Source organism: Cyrtonyx montezumae, unplaced genomic scaffold (assembly GCF_038088225.1).
Source record: "Cyrtonyx montezumae isolate F1298 unplaced genomic scaffold, pur_monq_1.0 scaffold_14, whole genome shotgun sequence".
In the NCBI taxonomy this organism is placed as follows: Eukaryota; Metazoa; Chordata; class Aves; order Galliformes; family Odontophoridae; genus Cyrtonyx; species Cyrtonyx montezumae.
The window spans coordinates 14,699,671-14,727,566 of NW_027071870.1; the positions used below are offsets into that span (position 1 = coordinate 14,699,671).

Sequence of the window (27,896 nt, forward strand, 5' to 3'; positions counted from 1 at the left end):
TGCTCCATTAACAGTGCTTGCGATCCCAAATAACACCTCAAATGCACAAAACCTGATGAACATGGTAAGGACAGGATAGTACTTGGTATCAAGTATCAGGAATTGATTTGCATTACCACAGGAAAAAAAGAAAGATTATCACAAGATGAGCATTCAGAATCGACTCCTATTTTTTCCTTTTATATCCCATTATACAACAAATTCAACACACAGTAAGCAAAAAAACCCATGAAACCTCAAAATCAGTCACTTTCCTGACAGATTCACATCAAGACATCAAAACACATTTAAAACACTCAAATATACATGTATATATATTTTACTTCATGGACAAAGCAGACATTACTATCACTTCCACAAGGGGAAAAAAATATGATGCAACTCAGTTCAAACACCATTTCAAATGCCAATGAAAAAATGTAAAATAGGTTACTTATTTGCACGTTGGTCATTTTCAATTACAGTCTATTCGTGCAGACAAGCAACTTTCAGCATTTCTTCAGCTTCTGCACTAGAGACATCAAACCCTATTTTTATCCTTGTATAAAGAGAAGAACAGACATACTTTAAGGCTATAAAAATTCCATTACCTGTCTATTACTGCGAGGGAGGCGTGCTAATCGCACTCCTGACATGTCAAATAACCTAACCTGTCGGTTGTCGTGTGGAAGGGCAATGATTCTTTGGCCAACACATACGTTAATCCTGAGCAGAAGAAGAAAAAAAAAGTGGGTTATGCATCCAACAGTGAGCCTGGCAAACAGAACCTGACAATAGCTCACAAGAAGTGATACAGCTGAATTCCTCCTGGATAGAATCCACACCAAAAATAAAGTGTATTAAATCGTTAAGATATTTCATTGTGCCAGATGCTCTTACAGCCTTAACTTCTGCATCTCACATAAAAATCTCAGAAAAACAGTGCAGTGTTATTTACTGAAAATGAATGCTGACTAAACCTCTAGTTCATTAAAACACTTCAGACCTTTTTCAAAATCTCATAAATCTCACTACACAATTCTAACTGTAGCGACTACAACTAAATTTCTATCAACTAAATTAAGAAAACAGGAATCTGAAGGTCTGCTTACCTGTTCACTGCAGAATCTGTACGAATGGTTGCAATAGGAGATCTCATGTTTTTCAAATCCCAAACTTTTACAGTGCGGTCATCGCTACCAGAAACAACATTGTCTCCCACGGTGAAAACTGCAGATGTCACAGTGCTAAACAATTAGAAGTTTAAAAATAAATAACTGTCAAACCCTGAGGATTGTTATTAAACTAGCAAGAGATTTAAAGTTTCTGCTTCTATGTTTCCATTAGAATGTATAACTTGTTTTTCTCCTTCTCCCCTCCCAAACCCTGGATAGTGAGTCTGGAAGCACTTCCATATTCCGTGTGTCCTAATTAGACAGGAAATTCTTAGCTCATTGACCTTAAAGAATGTTATAAGTTCTATACTAATTTACAGTACAGTGAATATCAGACACCCAAAACTGAATCACTGGTATACAATAAAAGACTTGCCCATAACCCATAACCAATACTGATTTGTAAATACATCTAAACATTATTAAACACAGAGCTTCCAGAATAAGACTGCAAGCAGGAGCTACCTCAATATTTTCCAATTTTAATTTTAATCCCTATTTTACAAGTAGCTAACTTCTGACAGTCAGGTAAGAAAAATGGCAAGTAGTAACATCAAGAAGCATGAGCAGCCAGTCCTTCAAATGTCACCCACTATGGCCACAAATGGGCAAAGCCAGACAGAGAACAATTGTCAAGAACACTTCTACCAAATAGAAGCACTAAGTACTACTTTCAGGAAACTTTTTATGTACTTTTGTGTATACATAATTATTAAATATTAACTGTATTCACACATACAAAGGATGTTATTACCTTTGGATTTTATTCTTTCCAAGAATAACATACTGCTGAGTTCAACTGAAAAATTCTCATGTCTTCTTTTCCATGACTTTTACCTATTATTTCATACTAAGCAATTAACACTTTTGTACTGTTTTCAGTTCAATACTATGCAGATTCTCAAATAAACAGCTATTTTCTGTCCTTAAGAGTGTACTAGCAAAGCATTTTCAACTGTGCCTAAGATCATTAGGGAAGGCTTCTCAACTCTGTTTCTACAGATCTGATTTAATGACCTATCTTGTAACTGGGGTCATGCGTATCAATTTCTTAGAATTTAGTAATTTTAATTTAAGCTGTCAGTTGTTACTGTCACTTTGGTTGTTCTGCAGAAATTTGAATTCATGTCTTACCCAAGCTGCTGATTGAGATTAGCATTAGCCAGGTCACAACGGACCAGTTTATGTGAGCCTCTTAATTTAAATTGACACCAAATTAAGTTTTAATTAGGATGAAGGTCCACTTTACTCATGACACCAAGTTTCCTAATGCATTATTAGAGTGCAGCTAAGCTATCAGGAAGATGATTATAATAAGAATCAAAAGGTCTTCACCTATTCTTCTGGACTTCACGAACCAAAAGTCAAAAAGCCAAAAGATACACAAAGGCCATAGCAGATAAGTCTTTCAATAGGCACTTTTGCATTTGGGAAGAAAATTCATTCATAGAATTAAGTTACTGCAGACTAGAGTTTGTACGTTCTTTGCACAGAATTTGATTTCCACTTGCCTAACCTCCAACAAATCCCACTAATTTTCTTCATTTATGTCCTCACGAGTTGCAAAATACCTCAAAAAACATTTCAGACCTCCATACTGCTGCAACACATCTGAAATAATGTTTAGAAATTTAGCATTGACTATTAAATTTGTACACTTCACACAAAAACACACACACACACAGTGAGACCTCCTTACACATGACAGTATGAAGAATTCAAGTCATAGAAAGGCTCCAGGTGAGTGAATACACAGCACTTTAGTATTCTGCTACCAACACACAGATATGATCTGTTTTCCCATCATACATTTTATTCCAATTATAGTTGGAATATGTTCTGAAACTGTCTTAAAATAACCCTCCAATTTTGGATGCTTTTTTCACAACTTTAAACAGTTTTCCAGCCTCTTTGATCTCATATTGGTTCTCCTTTATCGCTTATCACTGTCAAACATAGTTAAGTCTTTCTGACCACATAAAGTTCTCTCTTTCTTAGATTTATCATCTTTCAAATGAAAACAGTCAAAGCCACTGCCATGCAAACAGAATGTCAGCCCTAGATTAGCTCAATCCTTTCTACTCCTGTCAAAAGAAAGTGATTTTCAAAATAAAACAAAATCTTTGTCTGTACTACTTTCAGTTTAACTATTCATTCAGACGCTGCTGGGCACACCAGGAAAAAGTCTGTACAACAGAAAGGCAGTGAAGTTTCCCCCTGTAGCACTCCAATGACCAGGTAAAGGATAGAAAGGCAAAAGAAGAACATGGACCAGTTGGAGCAGGTCCAGAGGAGGGTCACGAAGATAATCAGAGGCCTGGAGCACCTCCTCTACAAGGACAGGTTGAAAAAGCTGGGGCTGTTCAGCCTGGAGAAGAAAAGACCCCGGGGGACTCCTAACAGCCTTCCAGTACCTGAAGAGGACCTACAGGAAAGCTGGGGAGGAGCTTCTGATAAGGACATGTAGCGACAGGACACGGGGAAGTGGCTTTAAACTAGAAGAAGGTAGATTTAGACTAGATATTAGCATGAAATTCTTTACTGTGAGGGTGGTGAGACACTGGAACAGGTTGACCAGTGAGGCTGTGGATCCCCCCATCACTGGAAGCATTCAGGGCCAGGCTGGATGGAGCTTTGGCAACCTGGAATACAGGGAGGGGTCCCTGCCTTTAGCAGGGGAGTTGAAACTAGGTGGTCTTACGGGTCCCCTTCCAACTCACACCGTTCTATGATTCTATCTATAAAGAGGAAGGCTGCCTTGCAGTTTTCCATGGCTTCTTTACAAGTGTGTTTAGTAGTCTTCATCTGCTGTCTACTATCCCAAAACCTCATCACTGGAAGGCACTGAAGACTGGGATATGTGCTGTCTGCAAGCACGAGCAACTACAGAAATAGCCTTTCTTGTAAAAAGCTCCGAATTCAAAGACTAGATATAAAAGCCCTATTTACTGCAAAATAGCAGCAAGAAGAAAGCCTGCTTCCTGAGAAGCGAGCAAAGCAAAGTCTGTGGTGGGAAGAAATAAGCTGGCAGAGCAGCCAATATCAAAAACCCTTCAGAAGTATTGCCTCTCTAACTCCACTTGCATCAAAACATTAAGAGACATTGTTCTGCATTTACACGTGGCTATTTTTACCTTCTGTCAATAGTGATCTTCAATTTGCTCTAACTAAACCTAAACCTGTGGTTAACATCTCCTTGGCTAAATTAATAAAAAGTGTCAGCAAAAGATCATCAAACCCTGTTAAGGGAATGCTAGAATACATTAGGTTTTTAATAAATCAAAAAGATGACAGGTATCATAGGACACCAGAAAAAAAACTGGCAAAAAAGATGCAGTCTTATGACACTTCAAACCATGGGTCCCACAAGGAGTTTGGTGTGCTACAACTATTCTCCAGAAAAGCTTCAGCCTCTGCCAAACCCCAGCAAAACTCATTTATCTTGTCGTAGGGAGCAGCCGAGCGTGTACTTCCAGCTGACAGCATGGCACTTCCTCACCACACACCGCTGCCCGGCCTCGAACATTCTGCTCCCTCCGTGGGTCTCAATCAACAGAAATACTGTAGTGCTAGCACTCCTCATTAGGCCGAACAGCTGTCTCCCCAGTCATACTGAGACACAAAACTGTTTTGCATAACAATCTGCTGAAATTTCACACACAGGGAGGAAAAAAAAAATGATGTTGAAAATGTTGGACCATGAAATGCTGATGCAGAACACTTACTGGCAATGCATCAAAAAAAAAAAAAGTTAACACTGCTGTTTCCATTTTGATTTGCAACCTGTACTGGGATTTGCAGTTGAATACTTGGAGAGAACATGTTTTCCTGGCAGCAGAACTAACGGGCACGTGGGACTAAGTTCATGAGCATTAACAGGCACGAGGGACTACATTCTGGAGGAAATGAACTAAAAAAGAGCTTCCAGATAAATATATTCTGTGTACACCAAACCATAGTTCAACAACAACATTTGAGTGTTCAAATATGGGTCTCATATTTTAAGTGATAAGATTCAGGAACTAAACCTAAAGGAAGGTACTTGGGAAAGAAGAGTGGGTATTCTATTAGGAGAATAAAGCACGTCCTTACACAGAGCAGCCCACAGCCAGAGGGGAAGCCAGGAACTGGATTTAAAACCCACAGGTATGGACAAGAGATGCCCATCCAAAAGGACTGCTGCCCTAGTCACGTAAGTACCATGTGAGGAACACAACAATGCATCCACATCTGACTGCATAGTTAGGTTTCAGGAATGCTAAATGAACTTAATGCCCAGAAGACCTAAGCATACAATTCCCAAGTCTATTTCTGTGTTTCTCTTTAAATATCAGCAGAGCTTTTGCCTCCAACTTGAAAAAGGCTAAGAACAAGCCATGAAAAAAAATGACATAGAAAAGGTGGAAATTCAGAGACCGCTGTCAGCACTGAAATGCCATTTTCTGTCGCTGAAATCAACAATGCCTATTCCACAGATATGTGCTTCATATCACTCAGAAAACAACCTGGATCTCCTTTTCTTTCTAGATGTCTTAAAATAGTAAAATGATGCAGTATTGAAAACCAATCACTAGCTTTTTATGAGAATTACTCAAAGGCAAGTTAACAAATTAGTTACAGTGCACATGCCTTTAAAATCAATTCCATTACCTTTAGGATGGAATAAAAATGGTTCATTTACCCCTGCAGTATTGCTGCATATGTCATGTAAGCTTCAGAACAACAAAACACTATGAAGTGTTGTACTCCATTGAATAGGATACAAAGAAAAGGCCTTTGGCCACGCTCTTCTGTGGGTCAATTGGAAAAAAAACCAAAACATACATACATAAATGTACATATATAGAGGATTCATTTATAAAAGGAGTTAAGATTCTGCAGGATTTACTGCACAAATATTTTTCCTTCAAGTGGCTACAATGCTTAGCACGAAGTGCATTCAAACTTCATATGTTATATATCTCATTCCCTAACATAAAACGTGTAAAGGGTTTCCTTATTTTAGCTACAGAGCTTTTAATTTTAAGCACTTACTCTTCTAGCTTAAAGAGAGCACATTGGTTATGTAGCAGAGAACTGGTTAAGATAAGATCAATCACTTGAAACTCTTAAGTAGTATTTCCTGTAGCAAAACCTCCTTGCAAATGGTTTTCACTACAATCCCACGTACATTCCTTCTAAAGGACATAGCAATTTTAAGTCAAAAACTACAAATTATCTCTTAAAATAACGATGGCAAAAATATTTCAAAAACAGGAGCAGTCTGATTTTTCTCATTAAAAAAATAAATTATAGAATCTCACCAATATCATCATATTTTAATGCCTTCCATCCTAGCTTGACAATAGCTTTTTTTCCCTGTAAATGTTGTAAGTTGAATACTACTAATTTTCCAAGTCACGTTACCTTTATACGCACACAGTGACAGCCTAATGAAACAAATTTTAGGAGAAGACAGAACGAGGTAGCACCACTAATGGTAACAGAAGAATTATGTAGTTAATCAGTAAGGTCTGGGAGAAAGCCCAAAAAACATACAGAAAAATTCTGCACTTCCTATAGAAGTTAGACTGATACCTACACATGGGAAAAGATTAGGAGCAATAGAAAAAATGGGAGATAAAGTACCACTGATGGCACGAACAGCTGAGGTAAGAACAGGAGTATCTCCAGTAGAATCAATGTTTAAACTGGCTGAACTCCACTGACAGCAGCCAATTGGTGACATCTTGTTTGTCATAAGAAGCCTGCAAATACTCCCTCTCACTGCACAGATTTTTGTCAAAGGTGCAGAACTTGCATGTCTAAAACTGAATGCAGTTACACATTCACTTCAACAAGTAAGACACATAGAGCATGAGAAATAAATCTTGCAGAACTGAGAATCTAAGTGCCTGCTGACCTTGGCAAATCTGAGCGCTCATGAAAATAAAACAACTATTAGTATCTTAGTAAAGAAATCCATTTTGGAATTAATTCCAAATTCACTAAATGTCAGAATTCAGCCCAGCATTATAATCAAGTGACTACTCAAGTATTTTTACATCTTTTTAATTCAGATCAAAAGAGAAGATAAAAAATTGAAGCAAGACATATTTGCACTGCGCTAGTTACACAGTTAGAATTGCTCAGGTTGGAAAAGACCTTCAAGATCATCAAGTCCAACCTCAACCTAACCATCCTATCCTAACTCTCACAACCCACCACTAAATCATGTCCCTGAGCATCACATCCAGACAGATTTTAAACACATTCAGGGATGGTGATTCAACCACTTCGTGGGGAGTCTGTTCCAGTGCTTAACAATCCTTTCTGTAAAGAAGCTTTTCCTGATATCCAACCTAGACCCCCCTGATGCAACTGTCATCCTCACAACAAAGCACAGCTCTCCATCTAGCTGATGTACTGGAGCTTTCTATTCCTCTCCTACAGCCACATAATCTGAATGAAAGGAGGAGGAACAATGCAGTAGTCAGGAAGTACTACAAGCCACCTCATTCAATTTTAATCTGGGTATGGCCAGAAAGTAACAAAACCTCCTAAGATTCAACAACAAACACATTTATGTTGATACACTGACTCAAACTAACAATAAAATCAGTGAGTCTGAGAGGAATACAATTTTCTCATGGTGCACACACAAAAAGCAGAGAAGAAAATTGTATTTAATTTTAAAAATCAGTATTATTTCCATACAATTCATTATTTTTAAATCTGTAGGAAATAAGTGAGACAAATTGGAGGTGTATTAAACCTAAAATAAAACATGACACATGAGTTTGGAACTGAAACAGTCATACACAAAGAAAAGGTAAACAGAGTGTACAGATCTTCAAAAGAGGACCTGAATGCCCTTTAGAGGCTCAGCTGAATGCAGGCGTAGAGTACAGAAGTACTATCCAGGTACTGTCTTGGCCTCTGGGTGAGTAAATGTCAAAACATACTGGAAAACATCCTTTGTTTATAAAAAATAATAAATATTATCATTGCCTAAATATCTATTAAGAGAGGAAACAAAGTCCTTTAAGGAAAGAGCTCTTTAAAAATGCAAGATAAAATCCAGTTGCCAGAAATCAAAGCTAGTCCAACCAGGAAAGCACAGAAAGTTTTACAGGGATGTTAAACACTGGAATGAGCAATGTAAAGGATTCACCAAGGGCTAAGTTAAAATCTTTATCACTAGAAAAGCCTCATATACAGATAACTGCTACATCTACTTCAGAATAGGCATCAATGTAAGAAGCCCAACACAGGTGTGATGGTCACAAAACACTCCTGCCTTCACTGGAGGATGATTTATTTTCTTAGACTATAGCAGAGCTGTAACAGCAGTAAACTACAGGAAATAGTCCACTTTTAATAGAGTGAGCAGTTACGTGATCAGAATACCAAATAACAGGTAATTTCTTAGCCCATTTATTTCAAATACAAATAGTCCCTCATCACTGGCATACAAGCTTATTTTGAGAGAATATCACTTTATAGTACAAGGCAATGCACAGTAATTGTATTTCATTTTTGGAAGCCAATTATCTTTATAAAATCATACTCTGCATGTAAGTCTCTCACTTAGCCTTTCAACACATCAGTATAGTTGCATTATATTTTTAATAAACAATGTGCCATTTTGACTAAATCTTGAATCCAATTCATTACAGCTAAGGAAGGAATTTTAAATTACACTACCCACCTAAGGCTTTAGTAAGCAAACAGACAAACTATAAAGTGGCAGCGAACAAAAAAGAAAAAAGGAAAAAAAAGAATTCCTGATCAGGTTTGAAGCCGGGTTTTCTCTCTAATTTCCGAAGCTGAAAATTGTTCTTGAAACCAGGAATCACATGTCTGATGCAAAGTTTCAAGAGACAAAAGTGGTAGGCCATCATCTGACTTCAGAGTCTGGGACGTAAGAGCCCCCTGCCTCTGACTGGGAGAAGCTTTTCTGAAGCTGCGAGCTGGAGCTATGGGCGCTCAGTCTGGCAGTCACGGCAGAGCTATGGTGCCATCTGCTGACAGGTCTGTTGCCTCTGCAGATACTGAAGTATTCAGTAAAAACTGTTTTCCCTCTTCAGTTTCGCATTTTAGTTCTGGTGCACTGAGAAGCACTCACACCCAACGTAAGCATTTTACAGCGTTCAAGAGAGAAATAAGCTTCAGTATCAAGTGCAGCATAAAGGAATTAAACTTCAATTCTGAACCACTGTGCACTGCTAGGATTTGGTGAGTTTGGATCTCAGATCACAACAAAAAGGAAGTAAAATCTTAACTGTAGGTATGAAAAGATCTGATTTTCAGAGAAAACTCCTAATTGTTCTCTTTTAAAACATTACAGGGCAGTACTTAGTTTTCAAGACAGCAGCCATAGCTCATGGTGTGACATTACTTCTAGAGGTTACAGAGCAGCTTGGGTTGGAAGGGACCTTAAAGATCAAGTTCCAAACCCTTTTGTGGGCGGGGTTGCCATGCACAGCTAGATCAGGCTGCCCGGGACCCCTTCCAACTTGGCCTTAAACACCTCCATCTTCTCCAGGCAGCCCATTTCACTGCCTCACTACCCTCTGAGTAAAGAATTTCCTTCTAGCATCTAATCTGAACCTCTCTTCTTTTACTTTAAAGCCATTCACCTTTGTCCTATCATCTGGCAGTCCACTTAAAAAAGTCAGTCCCCCTCCTGCTTGTAGCTTCCCTGAAGTACTGGGAGGCCACAGTCTCTTTTCCAAGCTAAACAAGCCCAGCTCCTTCAACCTTGCTTCCTAAGAGAGGTGCTCCAGCCCCTCTGGTCACCAATATGCCTTCCTCTGGACCCACTCCATCTGCATCTTTCTTTTGCTGGGACCCCCAGGCCTGGACAGAGTACTCCAGATGGGGCCCTACAGGTGCAGAGCAGAGGGGGTAAACTACCTCCCTCACACTGCTGGCCACTCCTCTTGTGATGCAGTCAAAGATACATTTGACTTTCAGGGCTTCAAGCACACACTGCTGGCACGTGTACAGCTTTTCATCCACAGCTTTTCTGGCCCTGTGAAAGTGGATCTTAAAATCAGGAAAGTTAACTTAGTACTTCAAAAAGAGAATATAAAAATTTTGTTCAGATTAGCAACCAAGTACATTTTTAGGTTGTAAAACGTAAAAATAAATACTAAAAAAAAATTGTGAAGATACTATCACTTACTCTGTGTGGCCTTGAAAGACATTCACAGAATGGATAGAAGGATCTCTGAAATCCCACAGGCGGAAAGTGGTATCCCGTGATGACGTCACCACAAGACGCTGGGTGGGATGTGTACAACAATGCGTTAGCTCCTGGTCATGTCCTGCAATCACAGATGAGAACACATAAGGTAATGAAAATGAGACTTTTCCTTTCCACACATGCTCAGAGTGAAACGCTGATGATCTCTTTTAAACAATCAGTAACAGAGTACTAATCATTTCAAACGAATGTTACTGTTGATGTAAAGTTTAGAACTATACTTAAAATCAGAACAGTACTACATTTCAGATGATTATTAAGAAACAGTAGGTTGCTGCTACTTAACATGCCATGAAGACAACAGAAGTATTTTGCAAGAACTACAATGGCTATATTCAGTTTAAAGCAACTACTTTGCTGACTTTATCGCATGCTTGAAAGAACATAAATTCACACTCATGGGATTTACATGGTTGGAATATTAGAAACCACTGCAACACCATAAGTGTTGTACACACTCACACCATACTCAGTGAAATAACTTTCACAGTAAGGAATCCCTATAAAAATAAACCACCAATTATACCTTTTTGTGAGTGAAGAAATACCTGTAAGAGAATGGACTAATTCAGAAGTCTCTACATCATACAGGTTTGCTGTCCTATCCCACGAAGCCGTCACTGCTTGCTTCCCCCCAACAAGCCAGTCAGCTGCTATGACCACTCCTTGATGGCTTTTGAGTGAAGTCAACGGGACTCTGACAGTGGGACAATCACTAGAACCATCTCCATCTCCATCAGGTTCATCTTTATCTGAGAACTCAAATTCATCTTCTCCAGACACTTGCTATAAAATTCAAGAGGAAAAAGAATGAAAACAAATGGAAAAGAATGTCTCTAAGTTACATTTTACAGAGTAAATGCTTCCAACTCCATGTAGTGTGAATGTGGGTAGCTTAATTCTGCAGGATCTAGTCTATTCTAGTACCTACTATCAGAATCATAGTTGAAGGGATAGGACAGGTGAATTAAATGATTTTTTTTATAACTTATTTGTTTTAAAATATCTATCCAGCTGTTTAACTACCTCTCCAACATATCATCTGGCAAGCCTCTTTTATAACTCCTCTCACTATATTACCCATGAGTTTCTTTCCCTTATGTATTATCAAGAGACTTTTTCCCTTTAAAATTTTAAAGATCAGAAGCATCTAACAGGGCACTAGTCTTAATCTCTGGGAAGACAACCATTGAGAGTCATGTTTTTGTCTGTTAGAATCAATATCATGACATTGCCTTTTGGTCCTTACATCAGAACTGCATTGTCACGTAAACTGGATACAAAAGAAAACCACTGATCTCTGAACCCTGCATTACTTATGCAAGACAAATGCACTCCTCTTTCACTATACATGGATGGAAAAAGGTAACACTTGCACCACTCTTTCAAAATACAAATTCCAAACCAACCTGTCAGAATCAAACATTTCCCATGCAGAAAATCTATCCGTGCATTTCTTGCCATGCCACTTCTTGCCCCTACTTAGTTTTCTGAGAAGCTCATGCTATAAACTACATCTGTCTTCACAATTTAGTTGGGGTGATTTGAAGCTGCATACAGCACTTGCCAGCATACAGTAAATGTTGTCCACAGGCTTTTTTTCAGTCAACCATATCAGACAGTGTGCTGAATGCTGGCAAAGGCAATTAGAAATCACATTTAAAGATATAATTAAGGAAATGCAAAAGATACACACCTTTACCATCTGTTTTGAATTCACAGCAACTACAGTTGATACAGCTGCAAGGTAAGCTACAAGAACTTAACCAGTTCAGAAATAATTTTATTATTATTTATGATTTTAATTGTTATGAAAATCTTCATTTGCCACATCATTTACTTGTATGTTTACTGCCTTGAAAAAAAAGTCAGTTGAAGTACTTGTACATCATAGTTTCATCAAAAACAAGAAAAGAATTACATTTTCTTGAAGATACAGAAATATTCCTGTTCAAATAAAACCTCAAACCCCCACCTTCTGCAATCCTGAAATCATGTAATTTGTAATTATGTATAAATGTAACGCTCAGTACTATCATAACACCCATATCCAATGAAATTGCTGTGCAATTAGTTTAGTTGCAGGAAGTTGATTGCTTACATTGCAGTCTGCAGTTGGCTGAGGTGTAGGCAACTGTACTATGTATCTCCAGATGTGAGCTGTCTGATCTCCAGATGCTGCACAGGGAAAAGAAAGCAAAAAATAAAAAAAAAATAAAAAAAAAAAAGGAGGGGGAGAGAGAGGGAACACTGATTAAATTAGAGCATTTCCATGAACAGTCAAAGCAAGCTTTCATGTTACATATTTGGCAATGCTGTCTCCATGGCATCTTTTTAACAGATAGTTACAACCTGTTTGATAAGCTAGTCTCAGTATTAATAAAATGGTTACTTCACTGGCTTCAGTGCAGATGAAAACATAATTCTTGCAAAATATAAGTAGCTACCGAATTAATAATTCCTGCAGTGAAAATATCCACATATATGCTACAAATCAGAACCACTAATATCATTGCTTTTCTAGAAATTAGGATTTGAAGAAAGCATTTTATACATCAAGTGCCATCTTTCATAAGCTATTTCCCAAATATGACAAAGTTCTTCTCCATTGAGTGATTTCTTCTATTAAATGTTTCTAGCCCATTTTTTATGAGAAAGTCAGAACAGCAAGAGTGAAGCTATTCTGCCTTTACATTAAGCAACTCCGCACAACTAGAACCAGTTTACAGCTCAGTAGCTCAGTAGTTGATTTCAGGCTCCACCTGTTTTTGAAAGAGATTTATCCACGACTAACCAGGATTTTCTTTGCTATGGACAAAACAAACATGCTTTTAATACTCAGGGGTAGAGCTGAGAGTTCTACATAGAGGAAAAAAGCAAGTTTGTTATGAATGTGCACAGGCTTGGCACATAAACTGTACGTGAATGCATTTGAATAAGGGTAGAAGGGTAGAAGAAAAATCATTAACTCTGTACAATTTTTGGTGTCAGTATTTTGAAACAGAAAAGAAAGCTTTTTGTCTTCATAAAGCAGTCATAAGTCAATCAAGTGACAAGAAAAGGCCATCTGAGAAGTTTCAGTAGTAACACCTCTCAGAAAAATAACAGCAGAACAAAAGCCTACCTATGGGCAGCTTTTAGCTTGGTTTTAATTTTGTTTGCTTTTATAAATCACTTTACATAACATTGTTTATGGTACTTCAACAATGACTACAGATAGTATATGTAAACAGGAAAATCTAATTAGACACATCTTTTTAATCCCAAAGGTAGCACCCCAATTGTCAGGCCACACAGACCACAGCACTAACCAGATTAGACAGTTTTCAAACTCAAATTTGTATTGATAATACTCTTAGTTCTGAAAACACCAGAACACTACCATCTGTGTTGTCATTCTTTTTCTGCATATTCTGCTGTAACGTTCTTTTCCTTTACTTCCAGAAACAAGTAATCCAAAAGTATTAAGATGTGTGATTCCAAGTGACCAAGCACAATTGTCAATGTGATATGAACACAGATAGAATAATGTACGTCTGATTTCTTATTCCTTAAAAAATAATGATAATTTAATCAACAATGGTACTGACAAAGTAGAAGTGAGAAGCCCCCACAGCACCAAGAAGACAGTAGAAAATGGCACACTTATTTTTCCAAAATGATTAAATAGTCACAACATGAAAAAAACACACATACCTGTAAGAGCCACTTGCTCAGTTGGATGAAACTTTATCGAATTCACTGTGTAAAACAAAGCAGAGGTTTAAGCTAGTTTACTAAAATAATTATTTCACAATATTTTATCACTACAAGCACTGAGACATCAAGAAGTCTTGGATTTTAATTAACTTTTTGTAGGATTGCAACAGTAGAAAGAAACCACAATATTTGTGCACATAAGCATCTGCATTATCAAGCAAAGTAGTCATAGAATGGCTTGGGTTGGAAAGGACCTTAGAGATCAAGTTCCAGAAAGTCAATGAAAGATACCCCATACGTTTTCCAGGAAGTTTATTTCCTGAACCTACTACAAGTGTTTCACATTAAAGAGGATGAACAAACTACAGTCATGCAATTGCGTGCAAGCTGACTGGAAATAATGCTCTAGATTTCCACAAAGTGAATTTAATTATTTGTTACTATTCCTAACCTCATCGTTAAACTTACTATATATGACCATCAGCTTCCTTATTATTGCCAAAGACTGCAAGAACAAATGTCTGAAGACTCAATGCAAATTAGATTTCAGATGTGCAACTATATGTAATTGAAGCATGACTGTTCTAAAATACAGTCCTGCAAGAATTCTATCAGCCTACAAAGCTACTCTTCATCTTTTATTTCAATGAATAAGATTCAATTATTTTACATTACTAAGCATTTTCATTAACAAAACTCATAAGCTTTGCTTCAACAGTTCTTCAAGAACTTCAAAGTCATTTATGTTCATTGTATAAGTAAAACAGAAGCCTATGCTGTCAAGAGAATGCTGTACGCTGAGTAATGAGTTGGAGAAGATACTCATCACTCACACCAAATCACCTCAATAGTGTAATAACTGCTGGCACCCAACCTTTCAAATCAACTGTCACACATAATCAAGTGAACAAAGTTTTACTAAATGAAAGCTATATAAATTAGAATGTAACATGGTTGGGTTTTTTTTTCCTTTGGTTTATAGGTAGTTTACTCACCACTGTTGAAACATAGCTCAAAGGTTTTACTGATTTCATTATTACCCCCAAGTTGCAATTGGGAAAAAAAAAAGCAATTAAAAAAAAAAACAAAACACCAGTGGTTGGAGTTTTTAAACTACACTAGGTGTTCCCTAGGGTTCAATTTCAGGGCCACTCCTCTTTAATGTTCTTAATCAATCACCTAGACACAGCAGCTGAGTGCACGCTAAGTAAGTTTGTGTATAATAATTAGGAGAAGCCACTGATTCCCTTGAGAGTTGAGAGGTCTTACAGAGATATCTTAATGGATGGGCAACCATCAATCATATAAAAAACTTAACAGGAACAGATGCCAGATTCTGCATCCACAACAGTGTAACCCTGGAAGTATATTATATGAATTAGGGGACAAGTGGCTCAGTTTTGGCTCTATGTGCCCTGACAGTCAGAAGAGTCAGCTGTACCCTGGAATGAAAAGGACATCCAACTGTTCAAAAGAACTAATTGTAGCTCTGTATTCAGTATCAATGAGGCCTCACCTCAAGTACTGTGTGCAGTTTTGGGAGTCCACAAAACAATGTAAAAAGAACAGAAATGCCATTCCTTGGACACAAGATGGTAAAAGGACTAGAGGATATGACTTATGAGAAGCTGAGAATATTTGGTTTGTTGAGTATGGAAGAAAGCAAGGGGTGACCTTCTGCTGTCTATAATACTCTCATGGAATGGAGAGGAAGGTGCCCATCTCTCTGAAGATTGGCAGTGAGATGAAAGGGAATTGCTTAAAGCTGTGTCAGGGAAAGCTCAGATTGGAAACTGGGAAAGAAACTTTCTCACCAAGAATGTGGTCAAACACTGGACCAAGCTCATCAAGGAAGCAGTGACAGTCCCAAGTCTGCTGGCATTCAAGAAGCATTTGGACAGTGCTCTTAACCACGTGGCTCAACTCTGCCTGCGTGGAGTCAGGAGTCAGATCTGATGATATTTGTAAGTTCCTTCTAATGAGGATGTTCTATGATTCTACAACTTTATGTCAGCTAATCATACTCTCACCATGCAGCAAGCAACCCAAGAGATCTGAACAAGTCCAAGTGCTAACTGTTGTATCTACGCATCTGTTTATAGGGTGTTAAAATCCTTGTGCTACAAGAGCTAGAAGTCATGTAGCAGCAGGAAAAAAAAGTTCAACTCATGACTGAAAGTAGCTGACCACTCCACAGAAAACTTAATTCTATTTGTGTCTTTGTCACAAAGTTCTTGCAATGTGCTCACTGAGTCACCTAACCAAAGAAATCAAGTCAATTAAAAAAATTCCTAAGGAAATTAGCTGATGTAGTTGCTAAGCCACCCTCAATGACATTTGAAAATTCCCAGCAATCAAGTGAAGTCTCTGATGACTGGTAAAAAAAGCAACATCTCACCCATCCTTAAGAAGAGTGAAAAAGACGACCCCAGGAACTACCGACCTGTCAGTCTCACCTCTATGCAGGGGAAGATCATGGAGCAGATCCTCCTAGAAGCTATACTAAAACACACGGAAGGCAGGGAGGTGCTGTGGGAGAACAAGCATAGCTTCACCGAGGGCAAATACTACTTGACCAACTTAGCGGCCTTCTATGATTGTGTCACTGCATCAATGGACAAAGGAAGAGCCACTAATGTCATCTGTCTCAACTTCATTAAGGCCTCAGACATGGTAACCCACAATATCCTTCTCTCCAAACTGGAAAGAGGGATTTGATGGGTGGATTGTTCAACAAAGATCTGTCTGCAGAACTGAGTCCAGAGAGTGGTGGTCTATCACTCAGTGTCTGGACAGAGATCAGTGACAAGTAGTGTCCCTCAGGAGCAAGCATTGCAACCAATACTCTTTAGAATCTGGGTCAGGTACACCCTCAGCAAGTTTGCTGATGACAACAAACTGTGGGGTACAATCCACACACCAGAGGGATGGGATGCCATCCAGAGAGACCTAAAGAGGCTTGAGCAGTGAGCCCAAGTGAACCTCATGAGGTTCAACAAATCCAAGTGCAACTTGCACCTGGATCTAGGCAACATCCACTACTAAAGCAAGCTGGAGGATGAAAGGACTGAGAGCAGTTCTGACAAAAAAGACTTGGGGGTATTGGTGGATAGAAAGCTGGACATGAGCCACCAATGTGCCCTCGCAGCCCAGAAAGCAAACCATATCCTGGGCAGCATCAAAAGAAGTGTGGCCAGCAGGTTGAGGGAGGCAATCCTGCCTCCCTACTATGCACTAGTGTGGCTTCAACTGTACTGTGTACAGACACGGAGTCATCAGTACAGGAGAGAAAAGGACCTGTTGGAGAGTGTCCAGAGGAGGGCCACGAAAATGATCCAAGAGATGGAACACCTCCCTACGAGGTCAGGGTGACAGAGCTGGGGCTGTTCAGTCTGAAGAAGGCTCTGAGGTGACCTGAGAGCGGCCTTTCAGTATCTAAAGGGGGGCTACGGGAAAGAAGGGATCAGACACTTTAGCGGGGTCTGTGATGATAGAACAAGGGGAAGAACAACAGGAAGTGGTTTCAAGTTTAAAGACAGCAGATTCAGGTTAGATACAAGGAAAATGTATTTTACAGTGAGAACGGTGAGGCACTCGAACAGGCTGACCAGAGACATGCTTGATGCTCTGTCCCTGAAGACTTTCAAGATGAGGCTGAATCAAGCCCTAGGAAACCTGATCTAGCCCTTGCATTTCACCTTTCCACCCAAAGAACAGCACAGAAACACTTAGTCACATTTCTGAAACATTTGTACATTCATGCCTGTATGGAATCAAATGTCTCCAAAACAAGATTTTAGAACTATGCAACAAATTATATATGAGATTATTTAATACATAATAATCTCATATATATAAAGAAGTGGTCACTCAGCATCTGTATCTTATATCTCAAATAAAACACAGAATCTGCAAAACAGCCAAATTTTGGTAACAAACTTCTCTTTTTCTGCATATACATGAGACCTCAATGAATTCTGATGTGAATTTTTAAGTGTTGCAATCGTGCACATAAATTTTCTGTATATGTCACTGTTAATCATTCAGCATTTACAGAACTATCTTAATGCTCCTCTCTGAAAATAAAAAAAAACTGCATTAGAAAACATTCTCTGTATGAAGATTGATGAAACTTCACAATTAACTTGCTAAAGGCGTTCGCAAACTGTGAAGTAAAACCATAATAAACAGTTTTTGCAAGTAACCAAAACGCAATTCCCCCACCCAAACCCACAGTTTCCAGTTTATACAACATGCCTCTATCTTACCTGATCCAACATGCCCTACATACTTGACAAGGCACTTCCCCGTTTCTATGCTCCACAGCAAAGCAGTATGATCTACAAAGATTAAAAAGTAGCAGTAAATATGTGTTACAAACATATACTTTTCACTTTTACCTCTGATTCAACAAAGCAAGTTAATTCAGACTTTAAGGCACACCAGAGGAAATAAACTTCAAAACCAGAGAAGTCCAACTGCTCTTGATCATTATCTTACACATACAGTTGAAAAACCTTGCTATCATTACTAATTAATGTATTTCTCAGAAGAAGTAAGAGAAGATATATCCCAATCAGGATAACGTGCAGTAAGTACGGAAAGGCAAATTCTATCTGTGCTATTTTCCTAACTTGAGTATATGCTCATGTATAACACTCTGACTGCCTATCTTGAGATTATGAAACACAGAGAAGAGTGATGAAAATCTCAGTGGGTCACTGTGAACAAAAGTTCTATGCACAAACCATTTACTTTTCACTTAGAAGTCTCAAATGCATCTGTCTGAAGAGCAGTATGAAAATCTACTTTAAAAAGGCTCCAAATGTCACTACTTCACCCTTCCACGACACCAAATAAATTATTAATACTAAGATTTTTAACTGAGGAGAATTTTAATCCTCAATTGGAGAATTGCTGTTTCCAAGTTAAATCAGCACAAAGACAAAATGAACAACACAAAGACAAAATGTGCCCCTCAGTGGTCACATAAAAATTGTAACAGTTCAGTTTCTGAACTGCATCAGAGCTAACTGACATATACTTAAGATCAACAAGGATGTCTGAATTTTCTAAAGGATAAACGTATTTTAAGGAAAGTCAAAATTATTTTTGAGCTACTGAACTCCTTTAAGTCAACTCTTTCAGTGTGCAGTTCAGTGGTGGAATGAAGTATTCAGGCATGCTTTTGATGTACACTAGCTATTATTTAGAGATAAAACCAGAATTTTCTGAAGGTGCAAGCAACTCAAAACCTTACCAGCAGATGCAGTTCCCAAAACCACTGGCTGAGTTTTTGCAACGCTGACATCCCAAATACCATCCCTGTGACCAATATATTCCTTTACCAGTTGACAGATTGCCCTTGACGTTGTAGTTTTAAAACTGGATACAATCTGAAATGGCAGAAAGATCAAAGTAATTTTTCCACACAGACACAAGACTAAGTAACTATTTCACAAATACCAATAGTTACTAACTTTTCATTCCAATTCTTTCATGTTCTTACAGTTCACTATAGCTAAGAATTTGATATTTGATGGTAGGAAAGTGCGTTGCGATGCAAATGCACTTGACTTCTTATAGCATGCCCCTATTTACAGAAGGCTGAACTACTCTGTACTACAATAATACAACTTCATCAGAGTAAACAGCTGCACAGATGCAGTGTGAACTTCCCACTCTGTGTAGGTAAAGGATTACAAAAAAAACCACAACCCTTTCCTTATCCATTTCCAAACTTCACCTGACCTGATGATTCAAAATCTTTAAATGCTTAACACAAACCACGTCTTCAACTTCATAAAACTTAGAAAACTAATTGTCTACAGTTCAAAAACAGTGAAAGGTAAAATAAAATTAAAAAAAAAAGTTAAGAATCCCATTAGTTTGTGTCAACAAAAAGGGTCTGAGGAATGTAATTGAAGCAAATTACTTAAGGTTTTTACAAGTTAAAGGATATCTTTAAGAGTTAAAACTAGAACATTCCAAATCCTGAGCATGACAACTTTCCAGATGTAAAATGACAATGTCCTACTGGAATTCCAAATTAACTGTTAGTATGAATTCCTATTTCCTATCAACAGAAGCAACAATCATTAAGGATGCAACGAAAAGAAAATGGGTTAATGCCAAAAATTAATTGTTCGCACTATAGAGTTTCATAGGTTTTGAATACAACCCATACGGATGAGACTTCAACACTGAACGTCTGCTGCCATGGTTACTTCTTGGTTCTTCATGCATTCATCAACATTTTTCCATGAAAAGGAAATATTTAAATACCATGCAACTTTCTACAGGACTGAGGAAAGGTTTCAAACTATTTCAGCTGATCTCAAAGTTTCATATGCAAAACACCAGGTAATATCTTGACTGTGTTTCACTTGTTCTCTTTAAAGAGCTACTGCTCCACCATTCCTTTTTTTTTTTTTTTAATATGAGTAGTTACTGTAAAAGCATAATAGTGTGGTAGAAGTAATGAGTAATTGATGCATCCAAGATAAGGATACTGCTCTTCCTGAAGCAGATTTACTTAAAAAACAGCACTACTTAGCTTAAAGAAACTATAATTTAGTACCTCAGACAGCCACATTAGTCTCATGAGCACACACTGACGAATAGAAGTTTAATTTGTCTCATACCTTGCTAGTAGATGCCTTGTAAGTTGTCTTTAATTTCTGAGAAAGCTGACTGGTACTATGGCTGGCTGTTGAGACAAATAAATTCAAAGGAAGATATTTCAAACATAACATCAGTTTATTTGTGTAAGTAATTGGTCAATAGATTCCAAGTTTGGGCCAGCCAAGTACAAAAAAACTTACATTCAAAAATATGATTTAGGATTCTCTTTAGTTCTCTTACCTTTTGTTTTCAGTTGTCCTTTGCTCAGTTCAGCTCCATCAATTGTCTGTCCTTCAGCTGCTAAACGCTCATTAAGTGTATCAATTTCTCTACGTACTGATAACAAAAAAATTAACACAAAAAAGAGTTCCATTAACGATATCATTAACATTCTAAATAAGAATTGTTTTAGTTCGCAAGTAATGCGTCTTGCACTGAAGACAGGAAAAGAGATCAACTGCAATTTTATACAATCAGTTCTCACAATGACATAAACCAAGACTCATGCTGAATCTTCCAGAGATCTACCTTGACCTAGATTCCACAGAAGGCATTACTGGTTTCTAATCAGTTATTTTTACTATTAAATGTGATAAATACTAAGAAAGCAACTTCTGTGAAATATATGGTCTATCTACACTGACTCAAATCCAACAGAAAGCAGAGAACTTACTAAATGTGTGGCTTAAATATTTATGATGTATCTTACTTCTTGACAAAGACTTTATTAATCATGAAATAGCATTCTTCCCTGACGTCTTGTCTACTAATCCTTGTCTAGAGATTCCACACACAAAAAAAGTGCTAACATACATTTAATACTTTGAGATACATTAAAAATGCAGAAGAATAACATTTAAGTGTTTGAGAAACATTAAGTACCATCAAAATAATTTTTGTACATATCACAAAGTATTCATTTGCAACAAGAATGTGCCTCTCAATTACTTATAACTAGTGCCAGCATCATCTGAGAAACAGAGCAAAGGCACAGCGACATCAGGCACTCCAAAGAGATTTCCCGTTGTTCAGATGGTTTAAATTGTCCGATTTCACTTTATAAGAACATTTTCAGTGGCTTAAAGTTATTCACTGAAATCTGGACTGGTATTCTTTAAACATCTTCCCCAGGTCAAATTTCACTGAAAGGCAGTTTTCAACTGTTCTCAAGAATAAGGCTAGGTCTGCCTGCCCCACAAGTTCTTAGAATTTCTTTAAAAAGGTCATTCATTCCCCGACTTCAGAACAAGACTTTCACATCTAGGAGAACGTGATCCATTAGGACTGTATTTTTTCATCATTTCTGAGAAATGCACAGAAGTCTCAGTCACAAGCACTACAAAAAAAAAAAGATAGCTTACACTTATATATCACCTCCAATTTGCTAGAAATGAGCAAAGCAGGATTCTCTTTCCTGTGTTCCTAGTGACAAGCACCTAATCTCATTAAAAACAACATGAAAGAGAAGTAAACTAAGACAAGTTTATAGTAGCAGAGAACTGAAACAAGCACGTCAGGCAGACTAAAATGAACAGCTGAAAGAATTAAGATTGCAGCCTGGAAGGAATTAAAAAAGGAAGAGACTAGAAATTAGTTGTAATAAGGGAAAGAGAATGTATGAAAAGCCAGGAAGGGAAATCTGATATTCTCTACTGAAAGCAACGGCAACACCAATGTAGGAGTTAACAGGGGCTAAACCAAGAGCCAAAATAACAGACTGAACAACTTGGAAGTTGTCCTGGGGGCAGAGAGATCACAAATGCCAGGAGCAAAATATAACATTCTAGTGAAGAAAGATGCAGAAGTAAAATAAATGGGATTGACAGAAAATTATTACGCTTTGAAGGTTACAGGCAAATTCACTGCTTTCCTTTCTGACAAGCTTTTGTGAACACTCATGAATATTGTGTGTGGAAGAAAAAAAAAACTTTCCTTATTTTCAGACAACTTCTCAGCAGAAGACTGAAACCTCAGGTGTGCAACTTTTCACGTAAAAAATGTGTAGTGTTGATAGCATTTAACCAATACAATCTCAATTTTTCAATAGAAAAAGCAGCACATTTCCAATAACAAAGCAAAATTGTTATTGTAACTTGAGTGTTTGGTTTAACTGTGAGAATAGATTAAGTGTGGAAAAAAGTTTGACATGGAGCCAAGGTAGATGGATTTGATAATTCAGAAGCCTAGCTTCCAAAACCCAGCCAGGAAAATTTAGCAGGGGCTTTATTATATTATTGCTTGCGTTACTACTGATCATACATCACTTTGGATCACTTACGATATGTTACATTACATATGTAATATTTCTTTGCAGATAGCACTTGGGAGTTTTTAACTGTGTGCTCAACTCCAAAATTCATGAGCAGCTGCAGGTGCTGGTTATGTGATGCACTAACAAGCACTTTCAATACCAGTTCAAAACAACTTTTAAATGTCTCACAGAAAAACTCAGTTGATTATATAACAACACTCAGTGCAATCTTTTCAAGTACTATATCTTACATCCAATTAGTTCTTAAGTTGCTGGAAAAACTATATACTCACATTCCAAATTTTCAATATATAGATTTTCAAACTCCCGCTCTATTTGTCCAAAAAGTTCAAGGAGTGTGTTCCGAACAGAAGACGGTAGTTTAGAATCCTAGGAAGCAAAACATTGGGTTTTAAATTTTTATTTAGTTACATTGTATATTTAACTTAATGTGTGTGTGTATACATATATATATTATTTAACTTAGCCTTAAGGATATATATATATGCATGACCTGCAAATGTGTTTCAATCTTAAGCCCACTTGAAAAGTTTCCTACCTCCTGACAAAAAGGAAACTTAAAACTTGCACCTCTGGTGTGCCAAATAAAATAAAAAGACCAGGGGACCTTTCTGTACAATATAAGGCAATTTATTTTAAATACTTTTTCAAGGTACAGAACTCAAGTGCACAGATTTCTATTTTTTTATTACAGAACAATTATTAAAAAAATGTAACTCATTATAGAAAAAAAGTGAAAACAGTTATTAAATGTCAAGATGCTTGTAGTCCAAGAGAAAAAAACACCATTGGCTGACCAAGTATTTCAGAAGTTGACTACACATTAGCTTAAGAAGGTGTTCTGCAATGATACTTTACTTACCAAAGCTCTAGACAAACTTAGCTTTTAATCAGTTACCTACTCTTGTCACTAACTGTAACTAAGCATGAAAGAAACAGTTTAAAAAAAGCATAAAGAAACAGTTCTAATCCTTCTAATCCTTCTCACATATTATTCTAGAAATTTCCTCATCACAGAAAATATTTTGAGGCGCAGTTACAGAGAAGGGCTGAATTCTTCTTCTGCATAACAGTTCTGAGGAATAAAAATAAGTACATGATAAAACCACTAAGAAAAGAGGTAAATGTCTTAACTTCAGTACAGCTGGATCACAAGTTTCTGCAGGCAGTTTAATTTTATTGAACAGGGTTCAGCACCATGTTTTCAGTAATGAAACACACATCATATCCCAACCAACCAAGTATTGATTTCTGCTGGGATCCAAGGTGAATCAGCGTATCAATTACTGAAAGCTGTTCAGAAGACAGCAAGTAAAGACAACTGAATGTAGTATACTGATAAACTCGAGACCCAGCACTAACAAATATCTTATAAAATTCAAAGCAAAATACACTACTGAAAAATGGCAAGGTAGAAAAGAAAAAAACACTGTCATTAGTCTAGTAACTGCAGTAAATCAATCTACTAGCTGCTCTAATCTACAAATATGAACCAATAATTGAGCCATCCTTGTGCAATGTGCAAGGAAATTCTACTAAAACTGTTCTTTTCTTCAGTTGCTGAAATGCTAAAACATGCAGCTGGCCTATGCAGTTATTACTTATCTAGTTAGCCAACTGCTTCACACAGAGCTTCCGCTTAGTGGGCCTTACCCTAACAATAAAAATGCTTATCCTTTGCAGCATAACTGCCATCTCAGCATTCATCTATCACATACACAGGGAATGTGCATTTAAGTAACATTAAAAAAAAAAAACATGAAAAAGAAAAAAAGTATTTAAGTCTTGAAATCATCAGCTATAAAAAGGAAATCCTGCCACAAAATTCTGCTACGATGCAAGCCACCACTATTAGAGGTCTTGAACTACAGAAAAACCATTATGGAACATAACATTAATATAGGAGATCACCCAGATTACAGTGAAAATCATTATTTCAAAGGAAGTTTAAGGATAATTATAGCTTGTTTTGTTCTTAAGTGTTTCAGCAAAGCCAAACCCAAAATAAATTGTTTCCTTTCCTATAAACTGAACCAAGAACAAACGTGCATGGTAGCCATTAGAGGGCAGCAGGTATCTTTGATCGACGCAGCACGTAAGCAACCAGAATTTAATGTAACATTCTGGTTCATATGTTCAGGATGACTGTCCTCAAAAAGCCAGACAGGTTACTTATGGACATCGAGTTTAACAACAAGAACAAGAGGAACCACTAATAGATGTGCACAGAGCACACGTGCTTCATTCATTATTCAGTCTTCTATGAATGATGTGATACTTTCAACTGTCATAAACAGGCACAAAGCTGAAAGAAGTGATCCTGTGCTCCTCACATCTCCTCAGCTATTCACCTCCACATCTTCATCCCCTCTCCCTTCAGAGGGTACTTTTGTTTATACATTCACAGAGAACCAGAATATCAAACAGATGCAGATCAATATAAGCTTGGGACAAAAGTGTCTAAGCAAGAATACAACAGAAATTGAACACTGTTAAGAGAAACACTAGACTGAACAAATACTTCTGATTCAACTATCCACTAATTCCAGATTATAAAAGAAATTCACTTATCCTACTAAAACTTTAGAATATAGAGATGGTTTTTAACCTCCTTCTCAGAGCCTGAAAGCATCAGCAAATCTAAACCAACATGGTAAGAAACATTACTCAGATCTCACGCCATTTACGGCTCCACTGTGAAACAGCATTAATACCCTCTACATGTTAGAATTGCCTAGTGAGCTGTTCAATATTAATAGTCAACAAATTAAGAAAGGTAATTGATAAAGCATTTAAAACATCTATATATTATAATGTAATACACGTAGAGTTTGATGAGAAATACCAGAATAGGTTAATATTTTTGTTTTCTACACTGATGTGGCAACACAGCTTGACCTCTCAGCTGCTCTTCATTCCTGAAGTGAGGCTGCAACTGTTTTCAGTTACAAAACATGAGTAGTCTTCTGTGCAGGAAAGCATTCAGATTCAACCTCTGGATGACAAAATTAATACTGTAATTAACTGAATAACAGATTCAGTAGGAAAGCCTGTCACACTACAGAAATACAAGCTGTTCACATCAGAGTACCTGCAGACAATCCAGCAGAGAAAGCGAGGTTTCTCACAGCTAAACAGTATTTCATAACAATTCTGATACAAATCCAGTGTTACATCATCTTTGCCAGGCCCGCATTAACACTGCATATTCAATTTGATACTAAGTGGATTTCTAACTGTTATTTGCCAGCCCTGCTTTAGGCACTTCCTATAGGAGGTCTCAGCTACAGTTTATTGTAAGGCAAAGAATTCCGAGTGGCCCCTGACTGCATCCACTACAGAGATTGATATGACTATAAGCATTAGGGAAATTTATGATTGTTGTTCAATCACTTAAATTTGAGTGCACAGAAAAGAAATAAGTTGAGACAAGTTCAAAAACAATACAAAACAAAAAAGAAACACTTAAATGTAATTTAGCTCACACCTGACAAGCAGGCAGAAATACACTCAAAGAAAATATTTTACACTACAGAAAAGGAAAGCCGAATTGGGTACCCACTAATACCTTCCCTTTCAGAGTTGTAATAACATATTTCAGGTTACTCATACTCCTGAGTACCTGAGTACTAGTCCAAATTCAAACTTAAAAAATCATGAATCAGTCTTCATCTTCAAGATGCAGGGAAATGGCAGGGGGAGGCACAGCACACTGAGCAGGCTGTTGCTTTGGTAATGCTTTCACCACTCACGTAATACATAAAAGCTAATAAAAGGTTTCATGAGTCTGGAAACAACCCAAAACACTGCCAGTATCTGCATCAGTAGTCTTCATAGACAGTCAAAATCGAAAGCAAAAATGTCTGCTGTTTCTCCAGCTTGTATTTCATTACTTATTCTTGTTTGTTTGTTGGGTTTTTTTTCCACATAGAATACACTGTTCAATAAAACCATCACCCACAAAGGAAGTTACCTAAGCAGTGGAGTTCTACTTTACCTGCCCTTCCAACATGTCTCTCTGCAGTCCTGCCCGTTCCTGCTCAGAACTGTTGGTTCTTCGGATTGAAAGACTGTGTGATTTGCGTTTCTGCTTTGCTTGGCGAGCAGATGCACAACTTCCACTTTCTATTGGCATTACTTCAAAACAACAGCTTCACAGAGGCTCCTACGATAAACTAAGGACAAGCATTAAATGTCACCGCTTGCTCTGCCAAACCAACCAAAGCTTAACAAGTTTCCTCAAAACAAAAATATTAGGTATGCTAAATTTTGGAGTTGTTTGGGGTGTCATTAAAGTACAGACATCCTTATTACTTACAGCTATTTGGGAAACCATATTAAGCTCAAAAACATGTAAGTAACTAAGCAAATAAAGAATGGGATCATTTCTGCATTACTTTTGAATTAGTTAATGAACCGACACAAAAGGAAAACAGATTTCACTGCCTTCCTGACTTTGGCGAGTACCAGCAGCAATAGCCCCAAAATGCTTCCAGGAAACAATTATTACGCATACCATATTTCACTGAAATGCATGCAAAATTAAAACCCAGCTGGAAAATGAAAGCAAACAGACATGATAACTTAGGGACACTGTCAGGTTAGGAACACATAATGCAACTTCAAGCACTAGTATATAAAACTGAGTTCATGTAATTAAGAGGTGTAGCAGATGGAAACTGCTTTCCACCATTTCTGACAGCTCGTGGATTCACTCTCTTAGATAGTAGAAGTGCACTTGACATATCAGGACAGCGAAAGTAAGCCTGATTTACCAGGCTGCTGCCACTAATTTTTAACCTTTGTCAGCTTGCTGAAGTCAAATATGCATTTTGATAACCGTACAACACCTGACAGTATCTCCAAATAGTATTACCATGCATGATGTACTGCTTTC

General features: G+C 37.5%; 1 protein-coding gene across 3 annotated transcripts in view; it reads right to left on the reverse strand.

Moving 5' to 3' along the window:
- WDR37 (WD repeat domain 37) overlaps window positions 1-27,896 on the reverse strand; it is a 37,628-nt gene that overhangs the window by 1,953 nt on the left and 7,779 nt on the right. For all 3 annotated transcript variants that reach the window (XM_065731508.1, XM_065731509.1, XM_065731507.1), the window contains 12 exons: window positions 26,997-27,174; window positions 23,272-23,368; window positions 20,968-21,063; window positions 20,748-20,812; window positions 19,364-19,499; window positions 18,372-18,443; window positions 14,101-14,145; window positions 12,506-12,582; window positions 10,953-11,190; window positions 10,324-10,465; window positions 1,092-1,226; window positions 591-705 (listed from right to left, as the gene is read on the reverse strand). In XM_065731508.1, the coding sequence (XP_065587580.1) occupies window positions 591-705; window positions 1,092-1,226; window positions 10,324-10,465; window positions 10,953-11,190; window positions 12,506-12,582; window positions 14,101-14,145; window positions 18,372-18,443; window positions 19,364-19,499; window positions 20,748-20,812; window positions 20,968-21,063; window positions 23,272-23,368; window positions 26,997-27,134 (1,356 nt within the window). In that variant the 5' untranslated portion in view covers window positions 27,135-27,174. The remainder of the gene's footprint in view (window positions 1-590; window positions 706-1,091; window positions 1,227-10,323; window positions 10,466-10,952; window positions 11,191-12,505; window positions 12,583-14,100; window positions 14,146-18,371; window positions 18,444-19,363; window positions 19,500-20,747; window positions 20,813-20,967; window positions 21,064-23,271; window positions 23,369-26,996; window positions 27,175-27,896) is intronic.